This window comes from Pleurodeles waltl, chromosome 6, assembly GCF_031143425.1.
Source record: "Pleurodeles waltl isolate 20211129_DDA chromosome 6, aPleWal1.hap1.20221129, whole genome shotgun sequence".
NCBI classification, from domain to species: domain Eukaryota; kingdom Metazoa; phylum Chordata; class Amphibia; order Caudata; family Salamandridae; genus Pleurodeles; species Pleurodeles waltl.
In genome coordinates this window covers 624,904,856-624,920,685 of record NC_090445.1, presented here as the reverse complement: position 1 = coordinate 624,920,685, position 15,830 = coordinate 624,904,856, and the positions used below count along the sequence as shown (strand labels likewise).

The 15,830-nt window shown below is 42.5% G+C and overlaps 1 protein-coding gene across 2 annotated transcripts in view; it reads left to right on the top strand.

Annotated features, from left to right (window-relative positions):
* The first annotated feature begins 212 nt into the window (after positions 1 to 212).
* Positions 213 to 15,830, top strand: part of SHISA4 (shisa family member 4) — a 239,031-nt gene continuing 223,413 nt past the window's right edge. For both annotated transcript variants that reach the window (XM_069238954.1, XM_069238955.1), the window contains exon 1: positions 213 to 338. In XM_069238954.1, coding sequence (XP_069095055.1) covers positions 275 to 338 — 64 coding nt within the window. In that variant the 5' untranslated portion in view covers positions 213 to 274. The remainder of the gene's footprint in view (positions 339 to 15,830) is intronic.

Sequence of the window (15,830 nt, the reverse complement as noted above, 5' to 3'; positions counted from 1 at the left end):
CTTTTGTAAAATATATTTTAAATATTTTCTTTCAAGTGATGCTTTCGCTGTGTCTAGTGATATTTTGTAGCTAGTTGCGAATTTTAAGCGCAGAGATACAGTGTATTCCTTTTGATTAAACTAGAAACGCGGCTGTTTTGGCATGCACAGTCATGTTGAGCCGTGTGGGCTGCTGGAAACCATAGACTGTCAGTTCTCAATTGGATTCCTCCTTACAGCGCAGTGTGGCAGACTAACGGAGCTGGTTTTAGATTCTCTCTGCTGCAGCAACGAGATGGCGAGTCCGGGATTAGTCTGGCTGCTGGCTGGCTCCCTGTTTCATGTCCTGCTCATCTCTGGTAAGGGTGCGGGCAGGTAGGGGAGTAAGGGTGCTACACCCCGGAGTCATCCGGAGATCGCTACCTATATACACGTGATACTGTTTACACTTTATGGATCCTGGCATCATTGCTTGCATAATTGTGCTTATTGTTTACTACCTAATAAACTCACAGGGCTGCTGCTGTAGTGTCCATTAAAGACTTCCATACAATCTATTACAAAACAGCTTTAGATCATAGGGCTGTCTGTTATTTATTATCCTCAAAACTCCTCTAGCTTGTTAAGATGATCTATTTATTTTTTATAGACACATAGCTTCAGACAGACGGTCTTGGTTAGTTGACCAAGACCAATTTGTATACTGAGAGTTTTGAGCAGCCGATTTATAGGTTGAGCCTAGGCAGTGCATGCACTGCCTCTCTAAAACATGCTGTATTCACTTTGTGAGTTTCTAGCCGGCCCATCGCTTCTAATTTGTAACTTTTGCTGTTCTTTGCAAAGGCTTGTTCATATGTGGTTGTTGTAGCTTTCATGTCCCTCCTTTTCATGTGGTGTTGCCGCCCAATCAGCACGCTGCATTACTTGTCTCCTTTCACTCGTGTGCATTTATGTTTCTTTGTGCGCACTATTTTTTTTTTCTGTTTCTGTCTGTGTTTGTGATAGGTACTCTTTTGGGCTGTATGTACGAAATATAGGATTTGCGACTCGCAAAACCTTATGTTCAACGGTGTCAATGACACTATTTGCGATTGGCAAGAGAGTCGCAAATGACCTACCTCATGAATATTCATCAGGTAGGTCTCAATTTGCGACCCCATTGGGAATGGCCACCCTCACAGGGATGGTGGCCTGCCGGCGACAGCAGACCACCATGTCTGTGACTGCTTTTAAATAAAGCATTTTTGTTTTTAAATGCAGTCCGTTTTCCTTAAAGGAAAACGAGATGCATTTCAAAAACTCAAAATGAAACGTTTTCATTTAATTTTTTCAGAGCAGGCAGTGGTCCGAAAAAATTTTTTCAGTGCCATTCACAAAGGGGAAGGGGTCCCATGGTGACCTCTTCCCATTTGCAAATGGGTAGGCACCAGTTTGAAACCGGTGATAACTGCGATTGTTTTGCGACCACATTCACGGTCACAAAACAATCATACATGGGACTGCGACTCGCAATTAGGAAGGGAACACCTTTTCCAAATTGCGACTTGCAAACCCTTTTTGCGATTCGGTAAATAGTTTAGCGGATCGCAAAAATGGGTCTGTACATCCCAAAGTGCATTTTTCACATTGCAAACGGCCCAATTCGCCATTTGCAACATGCAAAATGCTACGTACATGTGGTCCTTAATTCTTTGTTGTCTCGGCAATACAGAAAGTGTTGGGAGGGGGTGCCACAATCTGGACACACACACCTGCTGCCTAGCACCTCTTGTATTGTGGGAAAGAGACCAGCGCCCACACCATGCCCATCACTCAGTGACCACCATCTCCAGTTATTGAGACCTCCCTGGATTAGTATTTCATCAATATGGGAATACAGCACACAACAATTGAGAGGTGGCCAGCTAAACTTTACAAAGTTTCTAGCATTTTGCTTCACCATTGTCACAAGTTTATATTTTGTAAGTGTTAATGTTTTTGAGTTTAAAACGTTTTTTATTGATAAAGTATGTGAAATCTGCAAATTATGAAGCAAAGGGTAGAATCTGTGGACCATTTAGCCATCTCCTAAATATGTAGGAAATGCCTTTGCTGCACAATTACTGTATATTTATTGGCCCTGGGATTAGCAAGGTAAAGCATTAGGTAGGAGGTGTCATCACATGTTTTAGTAGCCTGGAGGCACTGCATAGCTCAGGAGGCCTGTGTTAGTGGCAAAAGAAGCAACACAATCAGATTACAATCCATTTATAGATAACAGGTGACACTGAAAGAGATTGTGATGACACATAGGGAGGTAGTGTATGGTGTGAAAAGGAGAGGACCTAATACTGATACTTGCGATTTGCACTAGGGAACTGTGCATCAGTTGGTAAAGTAGGAGGCAAACCAATCAGGTGCTTTGTCTATGATTGAGGAAACAATGAGGAGTGTAGTAAGATGATCTACCATGCGTAATACAACCGAGAAAGCATGGAGAGTAAGAATAAAAGTGAGATGATTGTGGTGGTACAGATATGCCACTTGGGAACATCAAGGGTATTTCAGTCAGGGGTGTAACTTCAGGGGGATGTGTGGGGAGTTACACCCCCTTCCCTAGTAAATAGTTGGGTACAAGCGGTTTTAGTCAGGTATTGTGAGTTATCAGTCACCTTTCAGCAATTATTGTTATATACACAGACAAAAACGCACAGACTCTCCTTTGAAAGACCTAAACATTTTTTGCTTATTTTACAGAATATTGGGTTTTCTCCCTCACTACTTCTACCAAGCCACATTCCTCTTCCTTTCCACTGCCCCCTAGGCCTCTCTCATGCATGTTGCTTGTCCTGCAATGTATTTAAATACTATATGCCAGAGTGATTGTCAGAAAATCTAAAGCTCACCCCCCCCCCTATTTTACTGACCAAGCTACACCCCTGTTGCTTTTAGAGATGCTGTCATAAAATGTAACTCTTAACAGGCGGTATCACATATCATTAGACAAGGCTTATTTAGCATCAGTTTGAAACATCACTTACCTACAAAGAATAAACATTATTCTTACCTTCAGTTGTTAGGAAAACTGATTTAGGCATTACACCGATGCAACGGGAACCAGGACGAAACATACATGTGTGATTCTCCGTATGCACATGAATGTCTGTTAATGTGCATGTGTGATTGTGCTGTGTGTATTTCCATCTGCGTACATTTATGTGCGTGTTTGCCTGTGTGTATGTCGGTACGTGCGCATGTGGGCATGCCTATGTGAGTGTGTATGTGCATGAGCATGCATGTGTGGGTAACTATGTAGAACTGTGTGCGTGCAAATGTGTCAGTGTGTGCATATGTATGTCCATGCTTGAGCAACATGGCAGAGCCAGGATAATCCAGGCCTGCTGGCAGCAACATGGCTCAAAGGCTGTTGTCTTCAACTGGTGTCGTTGACTGATGTTCCTCAGACACTGAACTGCAGAAGGAAAGGCCACATGCACTCTGAAACTGATCTGTTTTTTAGTTTAGAAATGAAGGCTTGCAGCAGAGCTTTGGTGAAAACACAGGCTCAACAGTTGGCCTTGTGTCATATCACGTCCCAACAAACTTGATGACTCGATGGTTGTGTGTGTACATGTGTGTGTGCATGCCTGCATACATGTGTGTGTCTGAGTGTGCATATGTGCATAGGTACGTAGGAGTGCCTGCATGTGTGTGTGTATGTGCTTGTATATGTGCATGCATACATGTGTATGTGTAGATGTATCTTGCCTTGGTAATGCTGTATATGGATGTGCATGCTTGCTTATGCGCATGTTTATGTGCATGTGTGTGTCTGTGTGTATGTATGTGCTCGGGCCTGCATGTGTGTGTGGATGCATATGTGTATGTATGTATTCCTGTGTGTTTGCACGTATCAGTGTATGCAGCTGCAGGTGACTGTGTTTCTGAATGCCGACATATCTGCGCATGCATGTGTCTTTCTGTGTGTGTGTAAGCATTTTCCTGTGTATGTGTGCTTGCACGTTTGTGTGGGACTGTCTGTGCATCTATGTTTATTTTGAAGGTTTTTTTATAGCAGAAGGCCCAGGGGGGTGGGTAAGAAGGCTTTACTGATAACAATATCTGTGACAATAACTACTAAACATATGACACATTGAGGAGCCAAAAACAGAACAATACGAACAAGATGGGGCAGTTACACAACTGAACGTATTGTTATACTCTGTTGTCCTCTGTATACTTCTTTGTTTTTCCTTTGTCTAGTTTGCATTTATTGCTGCTTGTTCTATGTATGTGCTTCGAAGCTGATCTCTTAGTGTATCAGCCCTATATAAATTGTGGATACAAATATTCTAGTATGAACAACAATGAAAAAAAATAAAACATTACAACAATACAACAGCCAATCCTGTACAACATGAACATATAATAAACAATGCACCAACAGTAACACAGCAGTTCCTGGAAATAGGGAAGGTCAAAATCATAGGCTGGAGAAAGAGAAATTTAATTCCTAGACCACACACAGCAGAACAAAACTAAGTGGAGGACACCATGTGTGTGAATGAGAGTGCATATCAGTTTGTGTGTTTCTGTTGCCTACACTTGTGCTGGTAATGACTGTGTGTGTGTGTCCTTATCTGCACCTGTGGGTCTTTATGCCTGTGCAAATGAAAGTGTGTGTATATATATATAATTATATGCATATCTGTGGGAGGTGCACAAGTGAGTGTATCACTGTGAATGTGAGTGTTTAGTTGTGTGTGTGAATGTTGGTGTATTACTGTGAGCATGTATGTGAGCCTCTGAGTCCGTGCCTGTAACAGTATATGTGTGTTTGTCACTATGTTGGGTGTCTATGCTCTGTGCACATGTGTGGGTGTATCACTATGAGTGTGTTTGTGTGTGGGTCTGTGCTGTGTGTGATTGGTGTGGTTTTATTACCATGTGCATGTGTCCATGGGTATGTATATCTGTGTGTATGAAATGTTTGTGCATATCACATATTTGTGTGTGTTGTGTGCATGAGTGTGGTGGTATCACTGTGAGTTTGTGTGTGTGATGTGTGCTTTTGGGTCTATGTTACTTTGTGTTTGAGACTGTGTGTATATCACTGTATGTGTGTGTCTGTGCCGTGTGCATGCCTATTTGCCTGCCCGTGTGCCATCTGAAAAATTATTTCAAGCATTACAGTGAGTGCACAAGAAGAGGAGCTAGGGATGCCCTGTGTTTTAACATTCTAACTCTTCCCCACTCCAATCTGCCTGATTCCAGGCCAAGACAATCTGCCCTATGCCAATCAGTCCCTCTCCAATTTGCCCCACTCCAATTCGCCCACTCCAATCTGCCCCCCTCCATTCCAAAACAATCTGCCCTGTATAGTTCATTGTAAATAAGATGGTTTACAAAAAGTTAGATTATAAAAAATAATAATTGTTAGAAATGGGGGCTCCTAGTTGGCAGTCGGTTTGCCCAAATAGGGCCCCTTTCTCTAGTCAGGATAAGGGAGATACCCTCTCAGATACCCTCTGCTCACCCCCTTGGTAGCTTGGCATGAGCAGTCAGGCTTATCTCAGAAGTAATGTGCAAAGCATTTGTGCATAACACACAGTAACACAGTGAAAACACTACAAAAGGACACCACACCAGTTTCAGAAAAATAGGCAATATTTATATATATAGACCAAGGCCAAATACAATAAAAATCCAACGTAAAATAAATAAGATACACATTTTGCAATAATTAACTTAAAAATACAGTTCCTTGAATTCAATAGCTCCACCTGGGGGTATCACAGTGTCATGATCAACAAAACCAACAGTTCAGGCCGGCAGCGGCGTCGCAAGTCAGCTATGGTGTTGTGTTGCGGTGTCGAGTCCTGAGTCGGTGTGGGGGTCGTTGGGCCCTTGAAGTCAAATGTTGTGCAGATCGAACTTCGGGCTGATGAAGTCAGGAGTGCTGGCGTGGATGGTGTCGGGGCTGCGGCGCAAAACAGGATGATGCGACGTACGGTGCCCACAGGTCACGAAGCAGGCAGCAGCTAGGTGATGGCATCCAGCAGCGTTGGTGGTACCAGGGCTGCAGTGTGAAGCAGAGTGGTGCGACATGCGGTATCACTAGGCCATGGTGCAGGCAGCAGTGTCATCTTTGCTGAATTACTGTTGTCAATAGGCTCAAGTTGGCGGTGTGGTGCAGGACGGCTCCGTGCAGCATCCACAGGTTGCGGTGCAGACAGGGACGTCTGTTGACGACACTGGAGTCGATGGTGCTGGTGTCGGTGGACCGGGGCTGCGTTGCAGGACAAGGTGGTGCTTTGTGTACCTCACAAGCGGTGTTCACAGGCCATGGTGCAGGCAGCGGTGCCGGTGCCAGAAGGAGCATTGTTGTCGGGGATGTCCAGGCTGCGGTGTAAGCAAGGCGATGCCGGAGTGTGGAGCCCTCAGGTCACGGTGAAAGCAGCGTCTCGGTGGCGCCGTCAGATGGCAGCGTGGGTGAGACCAGGGTTGCGGTGCGAAGCGGGGCAGTGCGACTTCGTGCGGCTTCGACAGATCATGGTACAGGCCAGCGGCATCATTGGCGGAGATGCAGTGGTTTTTCTTCTTGAACAGCACAAAACACACAGTTCCTAGTGCTGTAGGCAGATGAAACTGAAGTCTTTGATATTCCTGAGACTTCCAACTGAAGGCAAGCTCTATTCCAAGCCCTTGGAGACCTTTCTCAAGCAGGATACACAGCAAGGTTCACCCTTTGCTCTCTTTTAAGGCAGAAACAGCAACTGCAACTGCAGGGAAACCCAGCAAAACAACACAGAAAAAGGAAGGGCAGTACTCCTCCTCCAGCTCTTCAGCTCTTCTCCTTGGCAGAGGTTCCTCTTGATTCGAGAAAGATTCTAACAGTCTGGGGTTTTGGGTCCACTACTTATACCCCTTTCTGTGTTTGAAGAAGGCATACTTCAAAGGAAATTCAAAAGATCCTGCCTTTTTCAGGCCTGGCCCCAGACACACTTCAGGGGGTCGGAGACCTGCAATGTGTGAGTGCAGGCACAGCCCTTTCAGGTGTAAGTGACTACTCCTCCCTCATCTCTAGCTCAGATGGCTCATCAGGATATGCAAGCTACATATTAACTCCCTTTGTGTCACTATCTGGAGGGAATTCACAACAGTCCAACTGTCAGTCTGGCCCAGATGTGGAATACACAAGCATGCAGAGGCACAGAATGGTTTAAGCAAGAAAATGGCCACTTTCTAAAAGTGGCACTTTCAAACTGTCAATTTAAAAACCAACTTTACCAAAAGACGTATTTTTAAATTGTGAGTTCAGAGACCCCAAACTCCCTATTTCTATTTGCTCTCAAAGGGAAACTGCACCTTAAGAATATTTAAAGGCAGACCCTGTGTTAACCTATGAGAGAAATAGGCCTTGCAACAGTGAAAACCAAATTTGACAGTATTTCACTGTTCAGAAGTACATGTCCTACCTTTAATATACACTGTACCCTGCCCGTGGGGCTACCTTGGCCCAACTTACATGTAGTAAAAGGGAAGGTTTGGGCCTGGCAAGTGGGTACACTTGCAAGGTCGAATTGGCAGTGCAAAACTGCATACACAGACACTGCAGTGGCAGGTAGGTCTGAGACATGTTTACAGGGCTACTTATGTGGGTGGAACAATCAGTGCTGCAGGCTCACTAGTAGCATTTGATTTACAGGCCCTGGGCACCTCTAGTGCACTTTACTAGGGACTTACCAGTAAATCAAATATGCCACTAATGGATAAACTAACCAACAGTGCAATTTATATAGGGGACACTTGCACTTTGGCACTGATTAGCAGTGGTAAAGTGTGAAGAGGCAATAAACCAGCAAAAACTGGAGGTCAGAAGGTAAGGGAGACATGCCAAAAAGCTGCCAGGTCTAACAATAATACAGGGAAAAATAAAAACCTCCAACAGAGAAAGTCTTCTTTATTTGCATAAATTCATTCTTAAACAGTATGCACTACACCACCCACCGACCAAGCATTTAATTATATATGTATGCAGGCATATCATTACACTTTTCTTTTTCCTTCTAATGGACAACAATAACAAGAACAAAATAATACAAATAGTAAACGTGCACTCACATCCAAAAGGCGGAACCTATTGGCTATGCCAATGCTCATTTAACATTACATCCTGGGGCACCTGTTTAAGCTTTAAAGTGCAACTGACTTAAAGGCTCGGACTGGGTTAAGGTGACACACATGACAGGAGGCCACTTTGGTTCAATCAATTAATGGACCTAATTTTTATTTTGAGTCAGCGATTGCTTGGTACATAACACAAGTTAATATATATGCTCCTTTTACACACAGTAAAACAGTGGAGTACACAATTATCATTTTGTGTAAAAAAATATTAGCTAATGGAATTATGACTTTGGAAGTAAAAGGATTTGGGACATGGCGTAGGAAGGGGCTGATATATAACAAAACAATGGAAATACACAAACAACTGACTGATCTGGGTTACAACCATAAAAAAAGTAAATTTTCCCTTCTAAGGTTTGTAGATATATTGGAAGGGACAGTTTAATAATTTTTAGAAAATGGGGATGCAGGGTGCTTTTTACAGCATCATTTTCAAATGTGTTTGTGCAAAGACTGCAGGCTTTACAGTCATCTCTAAAATGGTCTTCAGGAACTATTCTGATAGTTTTATGGTGGGCCAAACAAGCTTGCGGGAGAAGTCACTCTACAAAAAAAAAAAAAAATCTTTAAAAACATGATTACAAAGGAGTGCATATTTATGAGTTGTTGGTACAAACTGGCTAAAAAGCATTATTTTTACAGCCAGTATATATAACCTGGGCACATACATTTAAAGAGCTTATCAGTTTTCAGCATGTAGCATTTTACTTTGATTCTACCTCCCACTTCCTTTAATATTTAGGTCTCACCTAGACAGTGCACGTGCTGCTTGTTTGAGACCTTTTGGTTTCCAACAGTCAGCCTAGAGACCACCCCTTGCTTTCTTACTGTTGGTTAACTTCATTGTCACTTTCACTTGCTTAATTTTTATTGGTCAGCTGTTCTAGGCTTCCTTTCTCTTTGTGTGTTTGTCCCTTCCCCAGAACATGGACTCATAACTTGTGTCCTTCCAGTGCTAACTTTTATAGGTGCTACTTTTTTATTTCTTTTTAAGTACTCTACAAGAATATGTCTTTTTCAGCTGGCTCCTTCATTTACTTTTCTACCCTCCATGTTCCTATCCTTCATCCTGTTGCTTGCTCTTAGCCAACTCCCTCCCACATCTGTGTTTCTTGCCCCTACCTCCCTCATCCCATTGTCTGTGTCATTGCTTACCCCCCGCCATTTTCCATTACATAAAAAGCACTATTACATGGCCAGCAACGCCGTATTATAGCACTTTTTTCTCCCACAATTTTCAGTGTCTTTGTTGACATCCTACCCACCCTTGATGTTGACTCCCTCTGCTCTCCCTTTTGCTTGCAATAAAAGAAGCACTATGACTCAGCTAGCACAGGCTGAGTCATAGCACTATAAAAGAAATGCTGTACAACATGGCCAAAACCCTGTTGACAAATCCAATACCACTTGTCTCATATGCGCGACCTATTGACTTTGCCAATGCTTGTTTGCCCTGTACCTTCCCAAGTAAATTTCCAATTATATGTTATGGTTGAGGGATCCCTTGATTGGGGTGAGGTGGTAAAATAAAATACAATAATCTCATAATCTTATGCAATAGCTGAGCTATTCATCAGGTTTGACAGATCACGCTCAGGTAGAAAACCTGCATATGGGTTAAACCGATCTTACTAGCTCCAGCCTCAGTAGTGATGATGTAGTCATAACAAAGCTGTATCAATATAGATGATGAAATGTTGATAGGAATCATGAATTCGTAGCCTTTGGCACAAACGTCCTGTGGCACCAGGGAAATAATATCAGGAATAAATGCCCCCAACTCAATGAATTATCAATCAAACAATAATGTTTGATGTAACATGGCAGTTTATTTTTTAAATACCAAGGTTACATTATCCTAAAATGTTCAGATTATGGCCTCAAATACTATCTTTTTTTCTTATAAGTGTACTATTTTTTTTTAAACACTACTTTCCCATGTTCTAAAAGTGCTGGGATTTGGCTATCAAATTTTAGCTTTTTATGTATCATTTTTGGAGAATCCTCCCTTGAAAAACCTTTGCCGTTTTCATGTAATACCTGTTGGAAAATGGCCCGCTTTGAAGGGCCACCCCAAACTTTTTGCCTTCCTTCTCCCCTTTTTCTGACCTCGTTTTTGTTGGCTTTAGGACTCTGGGCAATTTAATATCGCTAACCAGTGCTAAAGTGAATGTGTTCTTTCCCTAAGACATGGTAACATTGGCTCATACCCAATTGGCATATTTAATTTACTTTTATCAATCAATCAATAGAAAGCTTTATTCAATTTCATATTAAAATCATAAAAGCCAATGCTCACACAGATACAGACCAACACAAATTAAATATACATTATACATCAGTGCAAAAGAAAAAAAAAATGTTACATGTTAAAAAATTGTCAACAAATTCCTATGTTTAAGCACCGTCCAGAAAAACTTTGCCATACAATGGCAGATATGAATATTTAATCAAAACTGTAGAGATAGGTAGATGGGTCGACATTGTTTAAAACCTTAAAATTTAAAAATTGGCAAAATCCAAAGCTTCCTTAAATCCTTATAGAAATTCACTTTTAAGTCCCGAGTAAAGTGCACTACATATGGCCAGGGCCTGTAAATTGAATGCTTTTAGTGGGCCTGCAGCACTGATTGTGCCATCCACATAAGAAGCCCCTTAACCATGGATCAGGCCTGCCATTGCAAGGCCTGTCTGTACAGTTCACTGCCACTTCGTTCTGGTGTTTAAAACTACTTGCCAAACTTTAATTTCCCCTTTTGTTTTATATAGGTAATGCCTAATGTAGGCCCTAGGTAGCCCATAGGGGAGGGTGCTATCTAAGGAAAAGGCAGGACATGTAATTGTAAGTTTTACATGTCATAGTAGTGAAAAACACCCTAAGTTGTTTTACACTATTATGAAGCCTGCTCCTCTCATAGGCAAGCACTGGAAATTCCCTTATGTACATTTAAGTGTTAATTTCTGATCTGAAAGGAGCGGCACTGTCATCTTTGGTATGTTTGGATTGTTAGTGAGAAATCCTGCTTACTGGTGAAGTTGGATTTAATATTACTATTTTAGAAATGCTATGTTTAAAAAGTAGGTATTTCACTGCACTTACTGGCCTCTGTGCCTTACAGTCTGTCTCCAGTCCATGTCTGGTCTGTGCTGGCTGACAGCTCCTCTTGTGCATTCCACCCAGAAAGCCATAAACACAGGACACTCAGCTGCATCTGCATTCATCTGCATACTGATGGATCTTCCGGGGTAGGAAGGTTGGAGGAGCTCTCACTTACACTTCATTGGCTAATGACCTGACCTCACACAAAGGATTGATAACCCCCCACAGACCTCCTGGAAGACAGAACTGGGTTGAAAGGGGAACTGGTGCTCTTCAAAACCACTCTTAGAAGACTCCTCCACTTCAAAGGCATATTTAGGATATATATATATATACTGGATCTGTGACCCCCCACCCCCTCAAGTCAGACACTTCTGGACCTACAACTGGACTCTGTCAGAAGGAATGCAGTGCTGCCCAAGGGACTCATTTGGAGCTGCTTTTCTGGAAGGACTGCTCTCCTGCTTGTTGCCCTGCTTCTCCCTGATTCTGCTGGAAGGACTTTGCCTTCTACTGAAAGTGATCTCCCAGGGCTTGGACTGGGCTTGCCTCCTGTTAAAAAAGTCTAAGGGCCATCAAAGAGAGAAAATCCACTGCACTGGAAAAATGTATGCAACATCTGCAAAATCATCACAACGCCTGCAGAATCAATGCAGTGCCTGTCTTGCGGCTGCAAATTCACTACAGCACCTGCAGAATAGATGCAGCGCCTGTTTCGTCATCTCAGCACATTTTGGATTTTCCACGCATCATCCCTGGGTATCAAATTATCCCTGCACCACTGTAAGGAGCCAAGCCTGCGCACCCAGAAATTGATGCATCGCCTTGCTCGCGAGGAAGGAATAGATGCATCATTTTCGCCGCATTGAAAAAATTGATGCAACACTTTGCTTTCTGAAGCATCAACTCCTGCGGCCAATCTGTGTTGTTATTTTTGATGCATCGTAGGTACTATGTGCTAAAAAGGTACATCCATTGATTCCTATGGATTAATGCTTACTTAAATCTCTAAAAAGTGATATCTTGACTTGTGCATATTGGATTTTTGTTGTTTTGGTCTTGTTTTATTCAGATAAATAGACCATCATCTCTTTCCTAAACTGGTGTGTAGTACATTTTGTGCTGTTTTCACTGTGTTACTGTATGGTTTATTGCACAAATACTTAAAACAATGCCTTCAAAGTTAAGACTACCTGCTCTATGCCAAGGTCTCGGAGGGTGAGCACAGGATAATTTAGGTTGTGTTGTGACCTCCCCTTACTAGGATTGTGGTCATTTTTGGACAGGGTGCGTACCTCTGCAACTAGAGACCCAATTTCTAACAATAAAATATTAAATAGTAACTTTTTGTCCACAGATATCCGTTTTCATTTTTATTAAGCGAAAGTTTGGTTCCAAGTATTAGGGAATTTTGAATGCTCATATTCATTATCACCCCAGATAGACACATTCTACCTCACATATACCTGCATGACCACTGTGTGCCAGGAATGTCCAACATAAGCCAGGGATAGCCACCAAATATCCGAATATCAGCTATTCCCACCCTAATCTATGGATGAGCACCAGAACCAAGGATGGTTCCAGGAGTCTGTAATTATATCAAAGCCAGCATTATGCCAAAGATAGCCGCAGCTATACCTGTGATGGCCACCATTTTGCAGGGATGGCCACATAATGCAAGTGTCACCTTATCCAAGGATAAGCAGCACCTTGGATGGGATTTATTCCAGGTATGCCAACAGTATGTCAGGGTGCAATGTGTGTCAGATTATGTCATTTATAATCTCCATGGCATTTCTTTTGCTGAGCCTTTTTTAAGAAAAGCTAATGAGGAGCAAGGAAAAGATCTGGGATGAGCCTCCATTAAAGTTCAGCACTGGAAAATCTCCTGCTTTTGGTGGTGGCTGCTTGGTCTCACCTCTGTGATAGGCAGAAAGAAAGGCACACATAGATTTGTTTGTGGCAGAACTTAACCCACACCCTCGTATGAACAGTGTGCTTGTGGCACTTTTCAGCATTCCTTCAACCAGACTTTGCCATGGAATTGCACTAAAGAAGCGTGCTAACTTCCTTCGCCTTCCTTTCAAACCTTTGCGGCTACAGCTGTGCCCCCATGTGTCTTTCTAGACAAGTGGCCCCTTAGGTAAAATGATCAGACTGGCTGGAAGTTACATATCACATGGGGCTGTTTGTAACCATTGAGGTATAAACCGTTTTAAGGCATGGGCAAATTGGGCTCGGGCCCAGAGCCCCCACCTTTTTTAGGGCCCCTCTCATTAAGCTTTTAGGAGAGACCCATACAGTGACATAACACAAAAATGAGGAGGCCCCGGCACAATATGAAAATAGGCTCCCAGATCTCCAATGCCATAAATATTCAGACTGCAGTAAATGGGGGCCTGAAGGACTGGGGGCCTTTTAAGGGGTTGGGGGTGCCAACGAAGATTGTTAATGATCATACCATGGTTGTTGAGGGCTTGACTGAGCTGAAAATAGATACTACATTCAGAGTTGTTCTTAGCAGGGGGCCCCAAATTATGTTTGGCCCAGGGCCCACAAATTCCTTAGGCTGTCTCTGCATGAACCCCCGACTTAAGTAATTCGAGCGGGGGACAGGGGCTTGGGACACTGGCCAGTTTAGTGTATCATAAAACATTTACATTGTTTTTTTTCGCACCTTTGACTTTGATCAGAGACGCTGCTCTTTCAACAGATTTGAATAAATACATGGGAACAGGAGAGCATGATGGAGCTTGGGGGAAAGGCAACAAATGGGACGAGAGAGCTCAGAAGGAAGTAAAGGAGGAAGGGATGGATGGATGGAGAAAGGATTTATGAGGACAGGTGTAAAGAAGAATGGATGGATAGAAGGATGGAGAGAGGATAACAGGCAGATCAATGTGGGATGGATGGAGGAAAGGATAAATGATGGATGGATAGAAGGGTAGATGGATGCAGAAAGTAGTGGATGGCTTGGGAGAAGGGTGGATAAACGGAGGATAGAGATTACAATATATAAAGAGGAGGATCGGTTGATGCAGCAATGGATGGTGAGAAGGAAGGCTGTATAGATGGAAAGGCAGAAAGAAAGGAAAAAAGGCAGGTACAATTGATGGAGATAAGGATAGATGGATGGATAGACAGAAGGAAGAAAAAAGACAGGTTGCTGGTATGTATGGATACAAGACAGAAGGGTGCAGAAAAAAACAAAAGGGATTAGTAAAGAAAAAGGATGAGTGAAGAATAAAAGAAAAGAACGATTGAAAGAAAGATGTAGAAAAGGAAAGAAATGAAAGAAAGGAAGAAACAATAGATTGAAGGCAGAAAGGATGGATAGAAGCAAAGAAAGATGAAATGTAGAAATAAAAAAAGGAAAGGATGATACATAGGTCAAAGGAAGAACAGAAAAGTGTGGCAATAAAAGGGAAGGAATTAAGTTAGTTATGTTAGAAACACAGGTGAAAAATCCAAAAAAGAGATATGAATGAAAGGAAGTTAGATAGAAAATGATTGTAAAAAGTGAAATCAAAGCTGGAAAAGAATTAAGAAGTAAAGAAAAGACACAGCCAAAAGTTAAGATGGAAAGAAAGGTTGAATGAAGGAATCTAAGGGCAGAAATATGGAAAAGAAGGAAAAAAGTAAAAGAGAAAGGTGGTGGAAAGGAAACAAAGATGGAAACAAAACAACAGATAGAAGAAAGAAAATGACTATAGAAAGATAGATGATAGGAATGAGATTGTGGACAGTTTCTGCCGGAAGAGGAGATGTGGCCTAGTGGCTAGAGCTTTTAAACTTGAAACTGGGGAACCAGTTTAATTCCTGATCATGGCACATAATCATGTAACTTGGGAAAATTGTGAATACTCTCAGTGTCTCATAAAAGCCAGCATGTGTTAAAGCTACTAGGTCGCATCTTTTGGAACTTTTGGTTTCGCAATTTCCCTTTAGTGTTGCTGTACAGCACCCTCTAAGCTGGGCAGCATGGCTAAATAGGACAGAAGGGAATAAAGCCTGTGACGGCACCATGCATGCACACCCAGAAAATGATGTGGCTTATAAAATGATATGCGAACGTTTTTGCTTTTTATTTACAAACCAGAGTTGTATTGGTAAATAATAATAAATAATTTTAAATGGGCAGAAAGTGTAAGCACTCCCGGGGGCTGGAAGCAGCACAGAAGGCTGAGGAAAAAGTACACATCCACCGAAAGAGAGTCCTGGGGCTCCGGAGAGGATAGAAGAGAATGGGTGAGAGAAAGAGCAGTGTGGAGCTGGGTTGGAGGGAAGGAAGCACGTGGGTGAGCAAGCAATACAGGGGAGAAGCACGTGTGTGAGCAACAGCAATATAGAGTGTGGCTGGAGGAGAAGTAGTACACCAAGGAGACAGCTGGGAAACTCGTGCATTCTTATGGAATGCTTAACCAAAGAAGATGAAAAGAAAGAAAACATAGTGCTTGAAAAATAAGCGGCAGAAGGACATAAGTTATGAGGCCGTGCTCCAGAACAGGAACAAACACAACAAGGGGAAGGAAAGCCCGCACTACATTACGTACAAAAAGCAAGTAAATGAGGGTGACAA